Source organism: Martes martes (genome assembly GCF_963455335.1).
Source record: "Martes martes genome assembly, chromosome: 5".
NCBI classification, from domain to species: domain Eukaryota; kingdom Metazoa; phylum Chordata; class Mammalia; order Carnivora; family Mustelidae; genus Martes; species Martes martes.
Window position 1 is genome coordinate 88,716,415 of NC_137892.1, and position 27,301 is coordinate 88,743,715.

Below are 27,301 nucleotides of genomic sequence, written 5' to 3' on the forward strand. Positions count from 1 at the left end.
ATTAAAAAGAATGGTAATACCCAGTGTTGGTGAGGGTGTAGGGTGGGACAAAGGGCACTCTCAAACACTGCTGGTGGGAGTGTAAATTGGTTCAACCTTTCTAGAAGGCAATTTGGCAATATGTATCAAAGCCTTAAAAATGTCCATACCCTTTGACCCAGCAATTCCACTTCCAGGAATTTATCCTAAGGAAATAATCAGAGATTAGGCAAAGATGTCTGCACAAGGATGTTATTACAGTGTTTTTAATAATAGTGAAAACTGGGAACAATTCAAGTGTCCAACAATAGGCAATTATGGTACATCCATCTGATGTATTTACAGAGACTCCTAGTTCCCTACTCAATACCCACTCTTTCAGTCTTCCTTAATAACAGAACTCTGGTTTTTATCTGAGTGGCAACTAACTAAAAGAGTACATTCCCAGCTTTCCTTGTTACATGTAGCCAGTGAGATACAAGCAGGAGCTATAAGGCAGAATGTCTAAGATTTCTTAAAGGTAGCTTACTGATGTGGAAGGCACTCCCCATTTTGCCCTTACCCTCTCTGTCCTTCCTACAATGTAGATTGCTGGGGCTCTAGCTACCATCTTGGATTACAGGTAACTTTGAGGATAGAAACAACACAGTAGGAAGGTAGAAGAGAAAAACAGAATTCTGAGATCTTGATAGCAGTGGAACAGCTATACTAGTTCTAGATAGCCTACACCCTTGGACTTGATTTATATATTTAAAAAAAAAGTCTTCTCTTTTGTTTAAATCATTATTATTTTAGGTTTCATGACACATGCAGCCATACCCACTCCTAGCAGAAATAGTGAAATACTATGTGACCATCAAAAGTTGTGTTATAAAAATATTTATTGAGATGGGAAATGTTCATGATATATTGCTAAATAAAATAAGCAGACTATAAAACAGGTATGGTTGTTTAGTTTAAATATATATGTTTGTTTATATATATGCTTAAAAAACACACTGGAAACATACTAAAATACTGTTTACATGCTTTAATCTTTAGGTAGTAATAATACATGTCATTGTAAAATTTCTTTTCCTTATGCTTTCCTGTGTTTTTGAGGTTTTCTGTTTAAACTGTGATTACAACTATTACTTGAGTGTATATTATTTTTGAAATAAAGATTGGAAAAAATCATATAAAATGAAAGTTATTAAAAAATGAAAACCCTCTAAATCTGTGCTATGAGTTTTCATTGACTTCATAGCTACCTGAATAAATCTGAATTAAAATAATAAAGAAACATACACTGTGAAATTTATACTTTACAAAATATAGGCTAAACAAAATATAGGCTAAAATGGCCTTTCTATATAATCTCTTACAAGTTACGTAATTTGACAGCACAGGGAAAATATAAGTAATAAAAAATTAATTAAAATACTCAAATATTTAAATACTCAAAGTTGTTATGAAAAAAATTATAAATATTCACATAATAGAGAGAGTACCTTTGTAGCACGCAAGGGTCAGAGCACTTTCTTTGAATTCATTAGAATGGGTGTTGATGCCTGCCCCATGATCCAGAAGAACTCTTGCAACTTCCACATGACCTGCACTGGCAGCTTCCATTAAGGGGGTATGTCCATTTTCATTATGATCTTCTATATTCGCACCTTCATTAAGTAGCACTTTCACAATGTCAACAAATCCTCCAGCACAGGCATAAGTTAGTGCAGTATTTCCTAACAAAGAACAAAAAGATACACAGAATTATGATAAAATGGATAAAATTATAACTATGCTATACTCTAGTTCTACCTCTTCAATTCCCTTACATAAACCACTAGAACTATAATCTTACATTTTTTTGGTTCTATTGGTTAAGAGCATCATCTGAATTTTCTTACTAATTAAAAGATTTATTAAAGAGGTGCCTGGGTGGCTCAGCTGGTTAAATGTCTGCCTTTGGCTCAGGTTATGATCTCTAGGTCCTGGGATGGAGCCTCACATTGGGCTTCACGCTCAGCGGGGAATCTGCTGCTTTCTCTCTCTCTCCCTTTGCCCTCCCCCCAGCTCGTCCTCTCCCTCTCTTTCTCAAATAAATAAGTAAATAAAATCTTTAAAAAAAAATTAATAAAAGATTTATTATAAACAGGCCAACTGGGGCGGCTGGGTGGCTCAGTGGGTTAGTTAGGTCTCTGCCTTCGGCTCTGGTCATGGTCTCTGGGTCCTGGAATGGAGTCCCACACTGGGCTCTCTGCTCGGAGGGGAGCCTGCTTCCCCCTCTCTCTCTGCCTGCCTCTCTGCCTGCTTGTGATCTCTCTCTCTCTGTCAAAACAATAAATAAAAATCTTTATAAAAAAAACAAAAACAAAACAGGCCAATTTACTTATATTCCCACTAGTTTAAAGATATGTGTCAGAAGGAAAATGTAGCTAAAACAATGAATAGTCTTATGAATAAGTCTGCATAAAGAAAAGGTAAGAGAAAATTAAGAAATGGATTAACATAGAAAGAAAATGTTAAGGATTTCTAGACTGTAAAGTATCGAAAGAAAAAGGAGTAATTTTGAATGATACACTAGAATATTTTATTTTTTTTTTTAAAAGCTTTTTTTTTTTTTTTTAAGATTCCATTTATTTATTTGACAGAGAAAGATCACAAGTAGGCAGAGAGGCAGGCAGAGAGAGAGGAGGAAGCAGGCTCCCTGCTGAGCAGGGAGCCCAACGCGGAACTCGATCCCAGGACCCTGAGATCATGACCTGAGCCGAAGGCAGAAGCTTTAACCCACTGAGCCACCCAGGCGCCCCACTAGAATATTTTAAATAAAAATATACTGAAACGGATTTTTCAAGATGACACTTCATTTTATTTGACAGCCTAATAAAGTAGATAGATATAAATCCCCCTCAGCATAACTCCTTCACAAGAAACATTTCTTTAAAAAGGTCATTATCCAGGGTGCCTGGGTGGCTCAGTAAGCTAAGCAGCTGCCTTGGGCTCAGATCATGGTCTTGGAATCGAGCCCCATGTCAGGCTCCCTGCTCAGTGAACAGCCTGCTTCTCCCTCTCCTTCTGCCTGCCGCTCTGCCTACTTGTGCTCTCTCTCTGTCAAATAAATCAATAAAATAAAATAAAAAAGTAAAAGGTCATTATCTCATTATTGGCATGCCACCTATTTCTTTCCTGATTTTGTTTTGAGGATTTTTATTTATTAGAGGAGGTAAGGGAGATGGTTTACTACCTAACAGTAAGGCACTGAAGAAGATTATTTTAAAGATTCAGCAAGAAAAGTAACATTCCAGAATCCAATGTGTTTAGAATTCAACTATTCAACCATTTTACATATTATACATGTTACTATCATTACAAGTAAGACAAAATGGTCAGCAAAATAGTCTACAGTTTCTTCCAGGAAACCTTGCTCACTTACATTTAATATTCACTTAAAGGTATAGAACAATGATATAGCTTTCATTATGTAAATTTTTAAAAAATCATGTTGTTGCCTCACTAAATCCACTAAATCACTAAATCACTACTAAAACTATACCTATAACTCAAGACACATGACCAAGGCTCCTTCTATCTATGTGTCTGCGAGGTATAAATAACTAAAAGAACACCTCTTACTAGAATAGCTTTCATTCTGCCACAGAGTATCTTAGTAGTAAATGGATTTAGTATGCCCGATATGAAAAATTCCACAGGGTAAATACTCTCAGGTTAATCTATAATCTAAAGTTAAGGCAGTTGAATTTAAATGAGATAAAGAATTTTAAGACATACAGTTCCTAATTTTGCCTCTTATGGCAAAAAAGAAACTGTCTCCAGCAGAAAAACTGACAATCTTGGCCAAACGGAATCTCAGTCTTTTGAAGATACCAAATTAATTTAGATTTTACTCATTTCTAATCAATGGCTAAGATTTTTCTGTAGGTTTACAACTGATTTTTCCAGTCGTAAAAATCAAATTTTTATCTCTTAGGTTATAATTAATTATATCAATTTATTTTCCTCAAATTAACACATAATTTCTACTTACCTGTTGCTGACTGGGAGTTGACATCTGCATCATGAAGAAGTAATAATTTCACAATATCTAAATAACCTCCACTAGATGCTGCCATTAGGGGAGTTATGTCTCCTTTATTCCCTCGATCTTCAACGTTAGCATGCATAGCAAGCAATACCTTTAAAACACATTACACAGAGAGAGAACAGTCAGTTCTTACTATTAATAGTATTTCTAGAGAAATAAATGCATAAATGCAACAGAAAATGTTAACTGCTCTTGTCAAAGAATGTGTGTTATGCTTGGGATTATCCAGCAAGAGAACAGCAGAACTATACTACCAAGACAGAAACTAACTGGTAAGCACATGGTTATTTCTCAATATTGCTACAACAGACAGAAAAAATTAAAAGAATTGAGATAATCTGGATGAAATGACAATAAATCACTACTTTCCGTTATAGCTGTATATTATTTCTAAAGACAAGCTGAAGATATTACTATTACTTTTATGTGTTTCTTATTCATTAGGAATAGTTCTGAGTAAATGGCAGAAAAATGCACCTTGCCCAGTTACATGTGTAGGCAACAAAATTAATTATGTACCAGGTTCCATTTTACCTACCGCCCAAAAGGAAGGAATCTGGCCTCTAACGATTTCTTTGATTCGTAATAAAAATAAAACATCAAAAACCTTTCCATAATTTCAATCACTGAAGATAAAGTTCGGCTTACTTGTGCTAATTCATAATACCCTGCTGAACAAGCCAAACACAGCAGACTTTCTCCTTCTTCTGTATGTTCATTTACACTTCTGCCTTCATCTAGCAATTTACGAACAGCATTCACATCCCCATCTGAACAAGCTTCTGCCAGACTACGACTGAAAACAAAACCATCAACAATTAACCAACAAAGAAAGACTCAGAATCCTATGCTAATAAACTATATTAAATACAAAGAGTCTTACACAGAAAAATGTTGATACAGTAAGAAAAAAAACTTGTATGAACATTTTGTGTGTTTGTAATACTAATTATTTGTGGAGGCCAGCCAAGCCAGAAAGGCGATAAACTGAATATGAAAACAGCTGTCATTTTTATTTTCCAAAATGTTCTAACATTTTATCATATTAATTTTCAAATAAAGTCTTAAAAAGTATTAGATGCACAAGTTTTTAAACTCAATCAATGCAATAATCCCTAAAGATATCTGGGATATAACTCCATGGCTTAAAATTTTATTTGGTAACAGAAGATGTGATCTACTGCACAACGGTTAACAAAATTGATAAATCTCAAACTTTAATGTGCATACAAATCACCATGTTTCCTGCTAAAATGTAGAATCTGATTCAGTAGTTCTGAGGTGAGGCCTGGGATTCTGCAGTTCTGACAAGCTCTAAAGTGATGCTGATGCTGCTGATTATGGACCATATCTCTGTAACGTGCATCTGGATAGGTGCATTAGTAACCCATTTCATTTATTATTTACTCAAGCAGTCAGCTTCCAGTTTACTACTATCATCTTTAGAACAAGTAACTTCCTTAGGAAGAGGAATACAATCTTACTCACTTTGGATTTCTTACAGAGTCTAGTATAGTACATGCTAGAATAGAATACTATAGAATACTCGATGAATAATGAGTGGAATACAAGAATAAAAATACAGTCTGTGTTTTTATTTCTATGTAACATATATACATTTATGTATCCACTTAAAATATAATACCCATTCTAATATCCGCTTAGCGAAAGTTATAATCCTGTCCAAAAGACAGAATTAACCCAAAGCTGCTACTTCCCCAAATTCCACTCAAGAAAATGTTTGATACCCAGAAAAAGTCATTATACGCATACGTGTCTACTTGTCCTGCACTGTGGCTGTTTTCTGCTCTCATCCGTGTCAGTGCAGCAGCAGCTTCATCTAATGCACAGCTTACAGAGGACGTCAGTCTCCGCAACACCTCAGGATCTGCAAAAGCTTTACCATCAGCAGTCGACAATTTGCCAATGCCTTCAGTGTGCGTCAATCAGGTAGTGCGGGGAAGAAAAAACAAAAAAGTGCAAATTGTAGTTATATTACTAAACACTATTATTTAGGGGAAAAAACGGCATAGTCTACATAGAGAAGGCTGACAATCAGAATATAAGGTTGATAATAATTTTGCCACTGTCAAAAGGCCACCGCATCTTTACAAGGCACATAATATTAATCTGTCCCATACCCAACTCCAAATATAACGTAACATGATGCTCACTGAGGTAAATGAATGAAAGTTCTTTCAAAATATATAGTAATACTATAAGATCTCTAGTGGAAGATCATATTTATACTATTTTCAGTAACAATGAAATGGATAGTCAGCACTAATACAACAAACAATCCAATAATTTCTCCCTTTGGTTGAATAGCCACCTAGAACCATCTTCTAGGATAACAGTGTAAATTCAAATAAGTTCATTCTAATATTTATTATGTGGTTATGATGTGCATGCACTAGAGAGACAAAAAGGGATGAGGCACAGTTTCTATCCTTACACAGCTCAGGCTAGAAGGACTATTACATGTCTAAGTTGCCAATTAAACTTTTTCTCTAGATTCAGTGAGGAATCGGTGACAACTGTAATGGAAAGTTTCAATGATAATATCACTGCCTGATCACTGCTGAGAATGAGAGAAAAATAGTCAATAAAATTTTGGAGAACAAAAAGAAAAACAAGAAGGGAAAACGTGCCCAATAAGATATAAAATGTATTATGATGTCAGGCAAATTATAAAAGTATGATACTTACACAGAAACAGATAATTATAATATCAAGGATATACAATAGAGACCAAAAAAGACCCTAGATCATTTGTGAATTCCATTTGTATAGATGTACAATTTCAAATCAAAGGAGATGGGAGGGCTTATTTCAAAAACACTTTCAAAAATTGGTTACCATTTGAAAATTAAGTAATATCTCTAATTCACAGCATTCACAAAAATAAATACCAGGTAGACTGAAGGTTTAAATGTTAAAAACACACACACACTGAAAAATACTATTATACTATGTAGTGGTGTCTTTTCTTTTCTTTTTTATTTTTTGTAAAGATTTTATTTATTTATTTGACAGACAGAGATCAAAAGTAGGCAGAGAGACAGGCAGAGAGAGGAGGAAGCAGGCTCCCTGCTGAGCAGAGAGTCTGATGCAGGGCTCAATCCCAGGACCCTGAAATCATGACCTGAGCTGAAGGCAGAGGCTTTAACCCACTGAGTCACCCAGGTGCCCTATGGAGTGTTTTTCTAATGTGAATATAGGAGAGACTTTCCTAAGCGTAAGACAAATTCCAAAAGCCAGGAAATAAAAACCAGTACATGTGATATGAAACATTTCTAATTTCAGTAAAATTTTCCATATAATTAAGCACAACATAAAATTAAGGCAAAATAAAAAATGAAAATAATCAATACCCAATAAACTTAATATAATTTATAAAGAGTATGATGTAACTTACTGATATTAAAGGAACACAAACTATGAAACTGACAAAAAAATTGATTGAGGAGTAAGGCCCTCTGAAACTCATTGACAGGAATGTATATTGGTATAAAGTTGGCAGTGTCATGGCAAATTTGACAAGTTATCAAAATTTTAGATGTAAACATCCTTTGACACAGTGATACCACTTTCTAATAATTTGTCCTATGAAGACACATGCACAAATAAGAAAAGCTACATATGAATATAAACTAAAACAATATTTGTGATATTGGAAAAGAGGAAATAATCTAAATATCTCTCAATAAGGAACTGGTAAAATAAATTATGGTACATCTAAGCAAGAGAATATTTTATCTTATCCTTTAAAAGAAGGAGAAAGATCGGGCTGCCTGGGTGGCTCAGTCGGTTGAGCATTCAACTCTTGGTTTCAGCTTGGGTCATGATCTCCAGGTCCCCAAGCCCATCCCACTGTGCTGGGTGTGGAGCCTGCCTGAGATTCTCTCTCTCCCTCTCCCTGTGCCCACTGCCTCCCCCACCCTAAAAAAATAATATAAAGAAAGAAAGAAAGAAAGAAGGATTATAGAAAGATGCTCATAATAAAGTAAAAAAAAAAAGGGAAGTTATATTATGTGCAATATGACCCTACTTCATTACGTTAAAAGCTATGTATATTTAAACATATACATTAAAGCTACAAAGGAAAAAGTCTGGAAGTATATGTAAACCTTGACAGTGGGAAGGTTTTATTATCTACTTAATATATTTCATATTCCCCTAGTTATTTCTAATTGTATTAAGTTATAACTTAGATAATAATTTTAAAATTCTTCTTGAAATAGCTTTAATCTTTTTTTCCTAAAGTTTACTTACTTAAATATCTGTATACCCAACATGGAGCTTGAACTCACAATCCTGAGATCAAGAGTCACATGTTCTTCCAACTGAGCTGACTTTTGGAATCTGTCTCATGTTTAGAAAAGTCTCCCCTACATTCAGATTAGAAAAACACAACAGCCAGGCACCCCTGAAATAATTTTAGTTCTTAATTTTCTCTAAGAATATCAAGGAAACCTTGAGAATAATAATTTAAACTCATATGTAGTTGGATAGAATATTCTGTCTAAAGAAACTGTCAGATATATTTTAAGATTTATTTATTTATTTTAGAGAGAAACAGAGATGGAGAGAGAAGGAGGGAGCACGAGTTGGGGGACGGGCAGAGGGAGAGAATCTTAAGCAGCCTCCCTGCTGAATGCTGAAAGAAAGAAAAGAGCCCTTTATGAGAAATCATGAGGTGCCCAGAAAAAAAGAAAAATGAGTTTAAAACCCTTAATTAGTGATACTCATAACAGAGAGGAAAATGTACCACTACCTGTAAACAAAGCTTGATTTAGGGAAGAAAAGGAAAGCAGAGAAGACTTGGAGAAGAGAGATGTCTTTTCTCCACATTTCTCTCTCTGCTCTAAGCCAAATAATTCAAGGTTCCAAAGCAAAGCAAAAACAAAACAAAGCAAAACAAATAAAGAATCCAAAATTAGAGGGTGGTCATGGCACTGCCAGTTCAGAAATCTTATACAGTATATCCCTATATCACAAGTAGGAGATGCACTGGAAATCCAGACTCTAAAGGAGGGACATTCAATGTTATTACGAATGTGATCTTTATACCTTTCTTTAAAAAATTACTAGTTCTGCTTCAGTTTAAACAGTCTTATTCTGTTGTGTCTAATTTTAAGTTTCTATCAGTTCCAAAAAGACACAGTAGGTAGACTAAAAGTCAATCTGCTACAAATTATACCTATACTTTACCATAACAGGACAAAGTTGAAGGAATAACAAAAGATGACATCAAGTAAGCTCATTCTTAACATTTATGTCTTTCTAAGAGTAATATAAAAAATGCTCAATTTATTTTAGCTCTTATTTGTCCCAGTCATTATTTGGTCAAATGTAATACTGTTTTTCTTCAGTCACCATGAAATGTGCTAAAAGGCTGCTGTGATTTTTCTGCATACTTATTTTTAATATCATGTTTATTAAAGTACTCAAAAACTGGGGGCACCCAGTTGGCTCAGTCAGAAGAGTATGTGACTCTTGATCTCCGTATTTTGAGTTTGAGCCCCACATTGTGTGTAGAGATTACTTAAATAAATAAACATTAAAAATTTTTTTAATTAGTGGTGCCTGGGTGGCTCAGTGGGTTAAAGCCTCTGCCTTCGGCTCAGGTCATGATCCCAGGGTCCTGGGATCAAGTCCCACATCGGGCTCTCTGTTCCTCGGGGAGCCTGCTTCCTCCTCTTTCTCTGCCTGCCTCTCTGCCTGCTTGTGATCTCTGTCTGTCAAATAAATAAATAAAATCTTAAAAAAAATTTTTTAATTAAAAAAAATTTTTTTAATTAAAAAAAGTACTCAGAAACCAAAGTTTCTATACTTTTTTAAAAAGGATTTTATTCATTTGTCAGAGAGAGAGCACAGCAGGGGGAGTGGCAGGCAGAGAGAAGCAGACTCCCTGCTGAGCAGGGAGCTTGATGTAGGGCTCCATCCCAGGATCCTGGGATCATGACCTGAGCTGAAGGCAGATGCTTAACAGACTGAGCCACCCAGGAGACCCAAAATTTTCTATACTTTAAAAACCTTCCTTTTTTTTTTTTAATTTAATTTTTCAGTGTTCCAAGATTCACTGTTTGTGCACCATACCCAGTATTCCATACAATATGTGCCCTCCTTAATACCCACCACCAGGATCACCCATCCCAACTCCTCCCTTCCAAAACCCTCAGTTTGTTTCTGAGAGTCCACAGTCTCTCATGCTTCGTCTCCCCCTCCAATTCCTTTACTTTCCCTTTCCTTCTCCTAATGTCCTCCATGTTATTCCTTATGCTCCATAAGTAAGTGAAACCTTTCTGTGAGGCACTTGGGTGGATCAGTTGGTTGAACGTCTGACTCTTGGTTTTGGCTCAGGTCATGATCTTGCAGTTGCAGGACTGAGCTCTGCACTCAGTGTGGAGTCTATTCAGATTTTTCTTCCCTCTCTTCTGCCTGTCCCCATTCGTGCACTCTCTCTCTCACTCTCTCAAACGAATAAATAAAATCTTAAAAAAACCCTTTTTACTTTGAATTTTATTTTAAATCTTTAAAAATATTTTATTTATTTATTTGACAGACAGAGATCACAAGTAGGCAGAGAGGCAGGCAGAGAGAGAGAGAGAGAGAGAGAGAGGAGGAAGCAGGCTCCCCAAAGAGCAGAGAGCCCGATGTGGAGCTCGATCCCAGGACCCTGGGATTATGACCTGAGCCAAAGGCAGAGGCTTTAACCCACTGAGCCACCCAGGTGCCCCTATTTTTGAATTTTCTGCATTTAAATGGCTTTAATATAGGATAAGGTTATGTGTATGGCACTCCAACAAGCTTTCAGGCACTACTTTAATTTATTTTTTAATTTTTGGGCACTATTTTCAAAAATAACCTACACATTCTTCTAGACTAAATTCTTACATGTAGGGCACCTGGGTGGCCCAATGAGTCAAGCAGCTGCCTTTGGCTCAGGTTATGATCATGTGGTCCTGGGATCAAGCCCTGAGAGGGGCTCCCTGCTCAGCAGGGAGTCTGCTTCTCCTCTCCCACTACCCACTCCATCCTGTGCTTGTGTTCTCTCTCTCTCTCTCAAACAAATAAATAAATAAGCCTTTAAAAAACTGTTTTAAATAAATTCTTACATGTATTTAATATGCACATATATTTATGCTAGATAAGTAACTAAAAGGAGTAACATACAAAGTGAACATATCTCAAAAGCAATATACAGAAAAAAAGAAAAGCAATATACAAAAATTAGAAAAAGTAAACTTCCTTCTTAAAACAATTTTAGTTGATAAAAGGCTTTCATTATAGTGGAATTGAAACCTGGTACAACAAATAATATGCATGTTGTACAATACAAAACAATGATGAGTATATATTATTGAGAAAGTAGGCTTATCACAGATTTTTCTCTTATGCTATCATAGAACAAGAAGTTGATATAAAGCTTGGTATATTTCAGCCTAATTTTGTGTCCAATTTTTATTTAACTGTCTTCTAAAAAAAAAACCCAGCAATTTATAATTAAGTTTTCCCTAGATGAAAGTGAATATGTAAATAAGCACAGGCAGAATACCCAAATCAGTTAAGAGTCATAATCTGATGAATTTATCTCCCACATTTATAATGTAATTGGTAACAGGTTAAGTCTTCCTTAATAACCAGCTGATTATCTAAGACCTTAAAAACAGTGCTGAGCCCTAGAATCATCCATTGAAAACTTCCAACTAAGAATTTTTGAAATATGAAACGTGAACATTTTCTTTAGGAAACACAAGACATTATACATCTTAAGAGTTCAAATTTCATATAATGTCATAGTTTTGGGGTAATTTTACACAGCTTTGTATAGAGATCTAGACTTTTAAAGAAATGAAAATAAGAAAACCAGAAATAAAATTACCTGCTGCTTCCAGCAACGCTTCTAATCGTGCCTGTGTCTCTGGATCCACAGTACGTAAGTCTGCTCCTTCTGCAGTGCTCGATAAGAATATCTCTGATGTTGTTTTAAGTACTGGGTTATCCAGATCTTCTTGGTCCAAAATAAATGATTCGACCTGTTTATGAATTAAAAATGTAATAGTCATGAAACTGATCTCAATATTGGTAGAATAACTGCAATTTAAGATAATATGATTTCTGATTTGGAATTTAAGTATAAGCAGATGAATTACTGTAGAAATATGGGGTTGTGGGAAGGGACTTTGAAGGAGCCTCATATCTTCAGACATGACTACAGTGTAACTCAGACACAGCAGATTCCAGTTTCCTGAAGAACACTGAACCTTCTGTGCCTAGCATGGAGCTTGAAAAGCAGTTTTTGTTTTTTTCTTTTTAATGAAACAAGTACAAGAACATAGGCCCTGGAAAGATCTAAATAGGACTAAATAGTAAAAAGACTAGATAGCATGGATAGGTCAGTAAGGCTCCATTTTTCCTCTTTTAATCAATTTACTAAATTCTGATTCTTTTTTTTTTTAATTTTACTTATTTATTTGACAGACAGAGATCGTAAGTAGGCAGAGAGGCAGGCAAGCAGGCTCCCTGCTGAGCAGAGAGCCCGATGTGGGGCTCAATCCCAGGACCCTGAGATCATGACCCGAGCCGAAGGCAGAGGCCCCAACCCACTGAGCCACCCAGGCGCCCCCTAAATTCTGATTCTTAAAAGAAAATAAGATTTAATACCCTGCCAAATATCTGGAACCCTATAGATAAGAAAGCTCCATGAAGTTAAGAAACACACCTGTTTGTTCACTGCTCTGTCCTCTGGGCCCAAGGATACCTCATATACAGTAGGTATTGAATTCATGTTTGTTGAAATGAATGAATAGTATAAGCAAAAGCAACGTATGAAAATAAACATGTAACTCTCTAATTTCAAATCAACTTAATTCTAAAATGAATTTTCTTAACAAAAAAAATATGTACAATTTTTCGGGGAAGCAATTTGGAAATGTGTTTCAAAATGCTTTAAAGGGCTCATGCCCTTTGATTCAGTAATTCCATTTTAAGGAATCTATCCTAGAGCTACCCTATGACCCAGCTATCGCACTACTGGGTATTCACCCTAAAGATACAAATGGAGTGATCCAAAGGGGCATGTGCACCCCGATGTTAATAGCAGCAATGTCCACAATAACCAAACTATGGAAAGAACCTAGATGTCCATCAACAGGTGAATGGATAAAGAAGATGTGGTATATATATACAATTGAATACTATGCAGCCATCAAAAAAAAAAATCTTGCCGTTTGCAACGACGTGAATAGAACTAGAGGGTATTATGCTAAGCGAAATAAGTCAGTCAGAGAAAGAATTATTATATGCTCTCTCTGATATGAGGATTTGAGAGGCAGGGCAGGGGGTCGGGGGGGAAGGGAAGGAAAGAAATGAAACAAGATGGGATTGGGAAGGTGACAAACCATAAAAGACTCTTAATCTTAGGAAACAAACGGCGGGTTGCTGGGGGGTGAGGGAGGGAGAGATAGGGTGGCAGGGTTATGGACACTGGGGAAGGTATGAGCTATGGTGAGTGCTGTGAATTGTGTAAGACTGATGATTCACAGACCTGTACCCCTGAAGCAAATAATAAATTATATGTTAATAAAATAATAAATAAATAAAATTGTAAAAAGGTATCTGAAAGCAAGACAAAAATATGCAAGGATGGTCACTGCACATTAATTCAAATTCCAAAAATAAGAGGGGAAAAAAATACAATTGGTAATTTGGTAAATACATTCTGTCTATTCACAGGATGGACTACCATGCAGTCATTAAAAACAATGTTTCTGAAGCAAATTTGGTGACATGAGAAAGTATCTGTAAAGTGAAATGAAAATCACAAGATTCAAAACAGTATGATCTTTATTTTACTAAAAGTATATATATATGTATGTAACATGAACATGACTATTATGTATATAATCCTGAGTATATATTTATGTACCCAGAGAGGTCTATAATATGTAAATACATAGATTTACATATGAATATAAAAATACATTTATATTTGGAGACAGATAGAAAAAAAGGAACAGAAAGGTTAAGTACTTCTCCAAGGTCACACAGCTAATAAATGACAAAGATTGTTTTCAAACCCCACCACAAAGCTACACAGTCTATGCTCTTAACTACTAGGCAATGCTACTTCAGAGGGCCACAGTATTTGGACTACATTATTTGGTATATCTGGTTAGTTTGTCATCAGTTTCATAATGGCCACCAAATAAACATCCTAAGAAAGACAGTAAAGTTAAAGATTAGGATACATTTTATTACCTAGTGAAGTACTAAAATTTTACAAAATAAACCTTTAACTTCACAACTAATAATAACACTGAAACACGTTACTATGCTGCAATACAGCTTCTTTAATATGTAATTACGGACAAAGATGCCATTCTAGATCCATTCCAAGATAAATGTATCCTATCGATAGGCTGTTAAATGATATGAAAAGATAACTGCTTGTACAATAAAAATCTTCTCACAGGCCCAAGAAATTATTAGGTGTTTGCAAATAAGCATACTTGCCAGTTGTAAGGACAGATAAAACCATCATGCCAAATTCTGGAATTTTTTTATTACAGATGGTATATCAAAGTTAACATTTCTGGGACACCTGGGTGGCTCAGTCATTTAAGCATCTGCCTTGGGCTCAGGTCATGATCCCAGGGTCCTGGGTTCAGAGTCCCACACTGGACTCCCTGCTCAGTAGGAAGCCTGCTTCTCCATCACCCTTTCGCTCTCTGTGCTTGTTCTCTCTCCCTCTCTCTGACAAATAAATAAGTAAAAGATTTTAAAGACAGAGAGCGAGCGAGCAAGCACATGCAGAACACATGCAGAAGGACAGAGGGAGAAACAGACTCCCCGCCAAACAGGGAGCCCGATGTGGGGGTGAATCCTAGGACTCCAGGATTATGACTCCAGCTGAAGGCAGCCACTTAATCAACTGAGCCACCCAGGCGCACCCCCCACATTTTTAAAAGATTTTATTTATTTATTTATTTGAGACAGAGAGAGAATAAACAAAATCTTCAGAAAAAAAAAAAGTTAACATTTCTGTTTTATAAAAAGCATTCATTTAATGTGGTATTAATATTTTGGAGACAAATACAGATTTGCACTGTGTTAACGCTTTAAAAATCCAAGTTAAGGATTCTCTACTCTCGCTTATTTACTTTCTGAATATTTACTTAAGTCCTGATTTTTTTTAAGATTTTATTTATTTATTTGAAAGAGAGAACACTACAGAGAGAGAGGGCATGCACACCCGAGTAGGCGGGGCAAGTAGAGGGCAGGGGCAGAGAGAGAGAGGGAGAAGCAAATTCCCTGCTGAGCAGGGAGCCTGATGCGGGGCTCGATTCCAGGACCCTGGGTTCCTTACCTGAGCCTAAGGCAGAGGCTTAATCTACCAAGCCACCAGGCACCCTGAAGTCCTGTTTTACATGAAGCACCTCAACAGTACAAAAATGTGGCAGAAGATGTAAGTCAAAGGCAACATGGCTATCACAAAAGGCCTCAAAGAGAAATAAAAAGTACAGTAATAGCAGTAATATTAGTATCACATATTCCCAAGCAGCACATTCCCAAGTATTTGGGAAGAATCAAGTTTGGAAAAAAACAAAATAGAGGTATGTCCCTTCCAAGGGCTTGTAACTTCTCTAAAATTTAAAATTCAAAGGACAGTTTATCCAGTTTAATTCTCCTACATCTTAAAATGCATGTAAATTCAAGTTTCAGTAAGGCAACATGACATAATGGAAAGAATAACTGAACTACAGCTCAGGAGAATTAGGCTGAAGTGTCAGTTTCACCAGGCACTATGTGTGACGTTAAGCATGTCACTTTCTGCCTTTCTGATGTTCCATTTCTTCCTCAATAAATAAAGAAAACACCTGCCCCACCTATCTTACAGTGCTATGATGATGAAATAAGGTAAAATAATTTGAAAATAATAAAACATTATATGAATGTAATTCTTAGAATATTAATGTAATTCTTAGAATATTAATTCTGTGTAATTACAACTCTTTTGTCCTGTCCCTCATCACAGTGTTTATCTTCTGTGCCCTTTCAAACTTAAAGAATGATATTTACTGAGAATCTCACATGATACATTTTCATCAGAATTCACTTACATTCTTTTTAAAAATTTTTTTCCTGTTTTAAGATTTAACTGACATACAACATTGCATGAGTTTAAGGTGTACTAACATAATGATTTCGTATATGTATGCACTGTGAAATGACCACCACAGAAAGTTTAATTAAAATCCACCATTTCATAGTTATAATTTTTTTTCTTGTCATGATCACTTCAATTTTCAAGTGTAGTTTTAGGCATTTTATATTTAAGTTCTGACCCAAAAGATCAAATTTTAGGAGCACCCAGCTGCCTTAGTCAGAGGAATGTGCAACTCTTGATTTCAGGGTCGTGAGTTTAAGCTCCAAGTGGGAAGCAGAGATTACTTAAATAAAACTTAAAAACAAATAAATGAATAATAAAAGGATCAAATTTTAAATAACTACAACACTCGTGGGAAAATCTCAAGTTTCCCAGAATGAGTTGTAATTATACATAACTATACACACAGATGATCTGAATACGATTAGATATGCCAAAAAGCATGTAACTCTAATAAATCCTTTGTCCTACCCTCTCTAAAATTTTAAAAGCCTGCCTCAATGTGGAATCAACAAAAGGACAAAATATCCAGTTATGCCTATTACTCTGGGAATATTTGGCAGTTCATAAATTTTGGCAGTTCATAATATCTTATGGCAGTTCATAAATATCTTACCTGGTAAACCTGTTAGAAGACATATTTTTATAATTCAGATTGCAATAGCATTACCTTAACCAGCCAACATGGAAACCATTTACAGCAACACGGAAATACTAAAATTAGGCCAATTCTGTATATGTAACATAAAAGTCTTGGTGATACAGTCCAAAAAAAAAAAAATCTAGAAAATGTATAAGTCCAAAATAATGTTATATCTCATTAAATTAGTCTTTATCATATAAATGAATATAGAAGACCTGAAGTATCTTACATAAAGCTAAAGGATCACAGAAATGTCCTTACTGCCCAATGATAATTACATAACTCTCGATCAAGCAGCTACACTGAGCAGCAAACAGAAAACATTCACCTATAGTGGTACTGTTTTTGCCAATGACAAGAAAGTTTATCTTAAGTCTTAAAGATTGCAGATTTTTTTTCTATCTCCTGATTAGATACAAAAACAAAAGGTGGAAGAAAAAAGATAAGAGGGAACCTGGCCCCCCCAAAATATTCTTCTTTTATAGGTAATCTTTTCTAAATGCTACAGGCAAAACACTTTATGTCTTCTATCTCAAAAGTCTTTCCTCACCCTTCCTTCTTTAAAAAGACATGAGTAGGGGCACCTGGATCACTCAGTGGGTGAGCCTCTGCTTTCGGCTCGGGTCATGATCTCAGGGTCCTGGGATGGAGCATCGATCTCTCTGCTCAGCAGGGAGCCTGCTTCAACACGCCCCCCGGCCCCGCCTCTCTGCCCACTTCTGACCTGTCAAATAAATAAATAAAATCTTTAAAAAAGGGGTGCCTGGGTGGCTCAATAGGTTAAGCGGCTGCCTTCGTTCGGCTCAGGCCATGATCCCGGGGTCCTGGGATCGAGCCCCACATCGGGCTCCTTGCTCAGCAGGGAGCCTGCTTCTCCCTCTGCCTCTGCCTGCCACTCTGTCTGCCTGTGCTCACTCTCTCTGACTAATAAATAAATAAAATCTTAAAAAAAAAATCTTAAAAAAAAAAGACATGAGTATATGATAATTGTCTTTCTCTGACTTATTTTGATCTCACTGATATGAGGAATTTGAGAAATAAGACAGAGGATCATTAGGGAAGGGAGGGAAAAATGAAAGCAGGAAACCAGAGAGGGAGACAAACCATAAGAAACTCTTAACCTTAGGCAACAAACAGGGTTGCAGAGTGGAGGAGGTTGGGAGGGATGAGGTGGCTGGGCGATGAACACTGGGGGGGGGGGGGGTATGTGCTATAGTGAGTGCTGTGACTTGTGTAAGACTGATGAATCAGACCTGTAACCCTGAAACAAATAATACATTATATATATATATTTTTTTTAATGTATGTATTTATTTATTTTATTTGCCAGAGAGAGAGCAAGAGAGTACACACAAGCAGGCCGAGAGGCAGGCAGAGGCAGTGGGAGAAGCAGGCTCCCTGACAAGCAGGGAGCCCGATGCGGGACTCGATCCCAGGACCCTGGGATCATGACCTGAGCCGAAGGCAGCGGCTCAACCAACTGAGCCACCCAGGCATCCCTACATTATATGTTTTATTTTTTTAAAGATTTTATTTATTTATTTGACAGAGAGAGAGAAACAGTGAGAGAGGGAACAGGGAGCCAGATGCAGGGGAGCCAGATGCAGGGCTGGATCCATCCAAACCTGAGCCAAAAGCAGACACCCAACCGACGGAGCCATCTAGGCGCCGTAATACATTATATGTTAATTAAAAAAAAAAAGTATAGTAGCTTCAACTAGAATTTAAACAAAGTGGGGCAGGGTGGAAAAGGGGAACAAATACTTTCTCCTATTTTTTATCCCATTCGACATTTCAGAAATGAACAACTGAATGACAACAGTTACTAGGAAGACTAACCCACAGACTCAACTACTGCCATCTTAAAAAACAAAGTCGGATACCTGGCCAAAATCTAGTTAGAAAAATCATTTATTAACTAAGCTATGCTTTGGCCAAAACTTAATTCCACTAAAAAACAACAACAAGGGGCACCTGAGTGGCTCAGTGGGTTAAAGCCTCTGCCTTCAGCTCAGGTCATGATCCCAGGGTCCTGGGATCGAGCCCCACATCGGGCTCTCTGCTCAGCGGGAAGCCTGCTTCCCTTCCTCTCTCTCTCTGCCTGCCTCTCTGCCTGCTTGTGATCTCTGTCTGTCAAATAAATAAAAATCTTTAAAAACAACAACAACAACAACAAAACCCCACACAATTTCTATCAAGTGTAAGTAAGCAGTGTTATAATTAAAACATTAACAATATTAATATGTTTTAAGTCTTAAAAAAGTAAAACAATAATACCTCACCTATATATTTGTCAATAACCAACTGCTACTTTCTATAAGGTATATTTCTAGAAATAGCAATTGCTAGTAAGTTAGTAAAAAAGGAACATTTGAGCATAAAACATGTATATTATATATATTTGTTTATATATTCTCCAGTCATTTGGTCATCTCATGCAACAAGCAAACAGACTACCAAGCTTTCAAATAAAAGTTGAAAATACTTTTATACAGAACACCTTTTAACCTAACAATGAAACTTTTATTTTAAACATGTTAAATAAATTTGTACTTTGAGCTGGGGACTAAAATACTAGTAGCCACAAATTTTGTGTCTGCCAAACTTTAAGAATAATCATCACTCCCATGAATTCCAACTGGACCTATGAGAAGGGTAAATGTTTTATACTACCTCCTCTCACAAACTTTCAAAAATAAAGCTCCCATGGGGTGGGTGCCTGGGTGGCTCAGTGGATTAAGCCTCTGACTTCGGCTCAGGTCATGATCTCAGGGTCCTGGGATCGAGCCCCGCATCAGGCTCTCTGCTTGGCGGGGAGCCTGCTTTCCCCTCCCTCTCTGCCTGCCTCTCTGCCTACTTGTGATCTCTGTCTGTCAAATAAATAAATGAAATCTTTAAAAAAAAATAAATAAAGCTCCCTTAAGAGACTCAGATTTGAGGAGCGCCTGGCTGGCTCAGTCAGAGGAGTGTGTGGCTCTTGATCTTCGGGTTGTGAGTTCCAGCTTCACGTTGGGTGTAGAGATTACTAAAAAATAAATAAATTTATTAAAGAAGTCTCTTGAAACAGAAAAGAGATTCAGATTTCATAATTTAAAATGGAAATCTACATAAAACATTATAAACATCGGAAACATTTTAAAAAATTTATTTGCTGTCTCTCTTCTCTTTTGTACAGCTTATATTTGGATAGACCAGTATGTCTTACTTTTACCCACTCAAAGTAAGCCCTCTACTTTAAGTCAGAATCAGCATTTATACCATTTTAGAATGTAGGTGGTTTATGATCGATCTCTACTTGGAAGAGCAAAAATTATGAATCAGTGTTCCAAAAGATAATTACTGAAGGACAGAGCAATTCTTTTTTGCAAAACACAGTATTCAAAAGTTTTGACAGTAGTATCACCACAAACATGCCCCAAGATGCACTCAAAGGGAGAAAGTAATATAGTTGCAATTTAGGACCAAATAATGATAAATTTAGGAATGAGTTTTGCTGATACCATAAGACCCAATAAAATCAGCAAAAACATCTTGGAATACTGGAATGAAAAGGCTATATTTCTTAATATAAAACTTTTCAAGTTTCTCTCTACAAGGAAAATTGTATTCCTAATTTCAGACCCATAATCCTCTTCTCAAAAAACAGTAATGGTACCTTGGGCTTCCTGAAGTTGATTAATTTCATACAGTTCAAGAGAGAACCAGTGTGCTTTTCCTAATTCTAAGTTAAAGCTAGAGAAAATTAACTTCACTTTGCTCAATTATAGAAACTCAATTTCTAATGTATAGTTTTAATACAGAATCTATTTTTTTATTTAAAAAATTTTTTCTTTTAAGATTTTATTTATTTGACAGACAGAGATCACAAGTAGGCAGAGAGGGAGGCAGAAAGAGGGGGAAGCAGGCTCTCTGCTGAGCAGAGAGCCCAATGCGGGGCTCGATCCCAGGACCCCGGGATTATGACCTGAGCGGAAGGCAGAGGCTTTAACCCACTGAGCCACCCAGACGCCCCCAGAATCTACTTTTTTTATTCTTCTAATTAAAGATGGGGAAAAGGAAGGTCTTCTTAAAAGCAATTGCTACTTGGGGGGCCTGGCTGGCTGAGTTGGTAGAGCATGTGAATTTTAATCTCAGGATCATGAGTTCAAGTCCCATCTTGAGCAAAGAGTTTGCTTAACAAAATGATAAAAAAAAAAAAAATTAAAAACTGTGCTACTTATTTTCTTTTTTTTTAAGTTTTTTTTTTTTTATTTATTTGACAGACAGAGATCACAAGTAGGCAGAGAGGCAGGCAGAGAGAGAAGGGAAGCAGGCTCCCCGCTGAGCAGAGAGCCCAATAGGAGGCTCAATCCCAGGACCCTGGGATCATGACCTGAGCTGAAGACAGAGGCTTTAACCCACTGAGCCACCCAGGCGTCCCAAAAACTGTGCTGTTTAAAAAAAAAGAAAAGCTACCATAAATTAAGAGCATTAAAAAAACAGGCTACCATTAACAAAATGCCTCACATTTACCAGCATTTTCTATATATTATTCCAATCAATCATCTTTATAAAAAGATTTATTTATTGATTTTAGAGAGAGCAGGAGAGGGAGAGAGAGGATCATTTTTTTTCTAAAAGATTATTTATTTATTTATTTATTTGACAGAAACACAGTGAGAGAGGGAACAGAAGCAGGGGGAGTGGGAGAGGGAGAAGCAGGCTTCCCCGCCAAGCAGGGAGCCTGATGCGGGGTTTGATCCTAAGACCCTGGGATCATGACATGAGCCCAAGGCAGTCGCTTAATGACTGAGACACCCAGGTGCCCCGAGAGAGAGAATCGTAAGCGCAGAGCCCAACTTGGGGCTCAATCTCACAACCCTGAGATCATGACCTCAGCAGAAACCAAGAGTTGGAAGTGTAACTGACTAAGCCACCCAGGTGCCCCCCAATTCAGTCATCTTAACTACTTGATGAAGTATATTAGATGACTTTAATTTTAAGTAACTGAAACTCAGAAAAGTTATGTGACTTGCCCAATATCGCATAACCATACAGGATCTGAAGCCATATATTTTGGACTCCAAAGCTCATACTCTTTTTACCACACCAAACTGTATTAAGTGAATCTTCTCAACAATAGAGCATAACTAAAACAAATACTAACCAACAAAGTAAGCAGAAAACTACAAGTACGGTAATGCTTTAGTTTAAAAACAGTAACAATGTCAGGAAAAACCTTTTTATTTTTTAAAAAGATTTTATTTATTTATTTGTCAGAGAGAGCGAGCACAAGCAGGATGAGCAGCAGGCAGAGGGAGAAGCTGGCTCCCCGCTGAGAAGGAGCCTGATGTGGGACTCAATCCCAGGACTCTGTGATCATGACCTGAGTCAAAGGCAGACGCTTAATCCACTGAGCCACCCAGGTGTCCCAGGAAAACACTTCTTTAGATAAAATTAAGTGCAATCAAGATTAGCAAACCCACTAACACCTCTTTGGCAGAGTTCTTAAAAAGACACACAAATCATGTTTTCATTTAGTAATTTCTGGCACCCACATCTACATTATTTCTAATGTATACTTACCACACACATACAACAAAATTTGTGCCAGAATAGGGTTTTAAAAAGAAGACTGCTCACATACTCATTAGAAAAGTCACAAGGAATGAAGTATTTGGCAATTAAAGCCAAAAAAATCTTAATGTTCAAAGGATAAACTTTATATTTTCTCTATCATAATAAATGCGTAAGGTTGAGGTTAGAAAGGAGTCCTGGCCTCTACTCATTACCCCAAATAGAAAATAAGCATTCAACACTCCAAAGAAATACTTGATTTTAATAAGTTAAAAAGAGCCTCAAACACCCATAAACCTCCAATTAATTCCAATAAGGAAAGGAAAGCATAATGACTAAGAGCAAGGACTCTTAGAACACCAGCTCATCTCTCATAGTGTGATCTTACCTAACTTGTTTTAACTCTTTAGCCTCATTTACCTCAGCTATAAAATAAGGACAGCAGTAACCATATCACAGGGTTATTGATGAGTAAGCAAGATACTATATCTAAAATTGCACAACAGTGCTTAACACATGGTAATTGCTCAACAAATATTAGTTATTATTATTATTAATACTATCACTATTACTATCATTAAGGTTAGTTTGCCTTGCCTTCCTATACTCTTACTCTCCACTCCACAAAAATAATATAGAATCCATCATACCCATTTTAGGCTAACAGGTAACATAAGCATATTAAGCACTACAGATATATTCATTCAACATTTATTAGGCACCTACTACATGCCAAACATTCTATTATATACTGGGAGTGCAAATATAAATAAAACATGACTCTTGCTAATTAAGATAGAAAATCAAATAAATGCAATAAAGTATTACAGATGCTATAAAAGTTATATACAGACAACATGAGAACACAGAAAAAGGAATGGTCAATTCCAGTTGGAGAAGTAATAAAGGACATGAGTTAGAGATGACAATTCTAAAACAAGAAGGTATCCAATAGGTTGGATAAGAGGGGACATCAGTGACAGCAGCAGCAGTGTATAGTAGTAGTTACAAACATGAGCTTCAGAGTCCAAGACACCTGAATTAAAATGCCAACTTTGGGGCGCCTGGGTGGCTCAGCTGGTTAGGCATTCAACTCTTGATTTCAGCTCGGGTCATGATCTGAGATCTGGCCCCACCCCAGGGTTCCATGCTTAGTGGGGAGTCTGCTTGGGATCCTCTTCCTCTCCCTCTGCCCTTTTCCCCCAATCTCTCTCTCTCTCAAATAAATAAATCTTTAAAAAATAAAATAAAATCCCAACTCCATCATTACTAGATATACGACTCTGTGTACATCACAAAATGTCTCTAAGTTTCAGTTTCCTCATCTGTAATTTGGGACTAACTGTTTTTGCAAATTGAAAAAAAATTTATTTGAGATGGTGAGGGGAGTGGAGAGCAAGTGCACAAGCTGGGTGAGTGGCAGAGGGAGAGGCAAACTCCCCACTGAGCAGGGAGCCAGATGTCGGGCTCCATCCCAGGAGTCCAGGATCATGACCTGAGCCAATGGTAAACACTTAATCAACTGAGCCACCCAGGCACTTTTTGCAATTTTGATTTTTGATTAAAATCAAAATCTTCATATGATACTGGTAAAGTTTACTTGAGATTATATGGGTAAGTACGTATCCCAGTGGACAATAAGCACTCAACATATAGTAGCTATTATGATTCTAGAAGCCAAAGCAGCAGAAGCAAATTAAATCAGGGCCTATAATAGCCTGATATGCTCAGAGAACTATAACAATTTGGTATGACTAGAAACAGAAAGCAAATAAAGTAGGGTAAAAAAGGATAGAGTTTAAAAAACAGAAGCCAAATCCTAAATAGTCTTGTATGCCACATTAAGGAGTTTGATTTTTCCTTTATCTAAGAAATGAGAAGGTTTTTTGTCAAAAGAGTGGTGTGACTGGACTAACATTAGAGAGTTTACTCTGATAGCAAGGTAAAGTAAAAATTAGAGGGGTATAATCTTGAAGGTAGACAGGGCCAGGGATTAGTGAATTAAGTGTCATTGAAAGATGGTGGTTTTATTTATGGCAGAAGCAACAAAGAAAGGGACAAATAAACAAGATGTTAAGAAAGAACCTACAGAAAAAAAAAAAAAAAGAACCTACAGGACTTAATGCCTGCTTAGATGTGTATGGTGAGAAGAAATAGCAGATATGAGATGTGAGGTTTCTGACTACAGTAAGTAACTTTAGGGCAATGTAATTTACAAAGGTGGAGGTAAAAAAAAATTGGGGTGGAGGGGGAAATGATGAGTTCAGAATTAAAACTGGTGCCCTGAGGTATTTATACAACATACACATAGTAGGCAGTTGGAAGGCTTCTTGGCAGACTGCTAATAGTAGGAGATGGAAGCCACATGGATATTTAAGAGAAGAATGCTCCTGAGAGAACAAACTGCAAATGCCAAAGGCTCTGAACCAGGACATGCTTGGAGTTTACAGAACATAATGAAGCAGCTGTGGTTTTGCTTAAATATGAACACAAGACAATCTGATGGTAATGAACTTTGTATCCTTTCATTTTTAATCATTGCCCCTCTAAACTTGCCACTTAAAACCCATCAAACTCCTAAAGTGTGACATCCAAACATCAAACTTTATAGTGATCATCTAGCTTACACAGGAGAATGATCCATACATTTGCCTTTAGGATCCTGGATTGTCACAAGACCATGAAAATATTAAAAGAGGTAATGCAATTAAAGTACACAATGCTTTGAACACACGCAAAAAAAAAAAATCTGAAATCAACACTCTGTAATAAAGCTAGGGAATATTTTTTTAAAAATCTGTTAATACGTGAAAGGAGTTGGAAGGACAAATATAATTTGAATAAATAATTTACCTTGTTTCAAGAAGTTCCCTGAAATGTTCATGCTTGTGAAAAGATCAACATCTTTAAGGGCAGGGACCACATTTTTTCATCTTTGTCATTCTAAAGCATAGCATAGTTTATCAAATAGTAGGCTCTATATAAATTATTGTCAAATAAACAAATTTACTCTACAATACCTAACAAACAGACTGCCAAGGACTCTAATTTCTGAAAGACATAACTTTATTTTGTATGATGTGAATTCATGAACAAAAGGTCCTATCCTAAACTCTGATTTTCTTTTCCAGAGAATGAGAGAATGATTGTAACAGATAAGCAACAAGGAGATAATAATACACAAGAGGAAAGTACTTTTGATACTGTATTATCATACTACTTTAAATTTTGTAGGGGGAGGAATAATAGATCAAATCCATGCACCTGATTTAAGTATAGCCTTAATTAATGTTCTCTTCTAATTAAAAGGAAATAAACTTTTCTTTATCAAATCCTAAGTAAAACAGGTACTATAGTACATACTCTTACTGTTCATAGAGTGAAAATAACTAATAATTTAATATAATTGCAACCATTTGAGCAGTGACATCTAAGATTTGTTTTTGCAATTTAATCACATAGGTGATAACACTAGCTTGGGTGTCAAGCAAATTGTATGTTACTTAAATATTAGATCCACACTTCTTAAGCAGTTGTTAGAAGCTACCAAATGCAAAAACTCTAATGGTTTATATTTTATTCCACTTATTCATTTGTCCATTATCCTTAAAAAAAAAAAAAAGAAAAGAAAAGAAAAGAAATTCCACCCACATTCTTCATGCAGACTATAGTCCGCATCAAATGCATTCAGACTACAACTATGGAAACCAACCATCTCCTCCCACCTCAGTTTTATCTCCTCTCAAACATATACCCATGGTTTGTCAAAGAGAGGATACATGAAAAAAAATCAAATACTAATACTGTGACAACTTGCTCTTCTCATGGGCTGGCAAACACAGGTTTAAATCACATTGAGTTATCCCCCTAGTCCAACAAGAGTATATAATAAAAGGGGCAGAAATTTTGACAGTTAGAATACTACTAATAGAGGGGAAGGAACTTTTATGTGTGACCACAGATTCTGCAGCATACTCCCTATTAAACTCTTCTGAAGACCCGATCAAGAGAAGGAGAACATATCCAATAACCTAGAATAGCTAAAACAATCTTGAAAAAGAACAAAATTGGAGGACTTACACCTTCCCATTTCAAAATGTACTACAAAAAGCTACAGTAACCAAGATAAGCATAAGACATCTAGATAAATTGAATTTAACAGAAATAAACCCTCTCATTTACAGTCAACTGACTTTCGACAAGTGTGCCAAGACAATTCATTGGAAGAAAAAACAGTCTTCTCAACAAATGGTGTTGGGACAATTGGTTATTAACATTCAAAAGAATGAGGTGGGATCTCTACCTCACACCTTATATAAAAATTAACTCCAAATGCACCTAAGATATAAATGTAAGAGTTAAACCTACAAAACTCTTAGAAGGAAGCACACATAAATCTTCATGACTACGGATTACACAACAGTTTCTTAGACATGACACCAAAGGCAAAAGCAACAAAAGAAAAAAATAGGTGATATAAAAGTTGAGCTTCCCCCAAATTTTAAAATGTTAAGGACATAATTGAGTGAAGAGACAATCAAAAGAATGAGAAAAAATATTTGCAGATCATGTACCTAATATGGAACTATTACCCAGAATATGTAAAAAGAACACTTACAATTCAACAAGAAAACAACCCAATCAAGAAATGGGAAAAAGATCTGAGTAGGCATTTCTCCAAAGATACACAAATAAACACATAAAAAGATGCTCAACTTCATTAGTTATTGAGGAAATGCAAATCAAAACCACAATGAGATACCACTCCAACCCACTAGGATGCCTATATTTAAAAAAAAAAAAAAAAAAGTTACCAAGGTTGTAGAGAAGTTGGAACCCTCATACATTGCTGATGGGAATGTAA

The 27,301-nt window shown here is 36.3% G+C and overlaps 1 protein-coding gene across 13 annotated transcripts in view; it reads right to left on the bottom strand.

Annotated features, from left to right (window-relative positions):
• LOC308343096 (ankyrin repeat and KH domain-containing protein 1) overlaps nt 1-27,301 on the bottom strand; it is a gene marked incomplete at its 3' end in the record, with an annotated part of 131,354 nt that overhangs the window by 90,759 nt on the left and 13,294 nt on the right. For all 13 annotated transcript variants that reach the window (XM_080804001.1, XM_080804006.1, XM_080804000.1 and 10 more), the window contains exons 2-6: nt 11,952-12,105; nt 5,837-5,993; nt 4,712-4,859; nt 4,007-4,154; nt 1,470-1,703 (exon numbers count right to left, since the gene is read on the bottom strand). In XM_080804001.1, the coding sequence (XP_080660127.1) occupies nt 1,470-1,703; nt 4,007-4,154; nt 4,712-4,859; nt 5,837-5,993; nt 11,952-12,105 (841 nt within the window). The remainder of the gene's footprint in view (nt 1-1,469; nt 1,704-4,006; nt 4,155-4,711; nt 4,860-5,836; nt 5,994-11,951; nt 12,106-27,301) is intronic.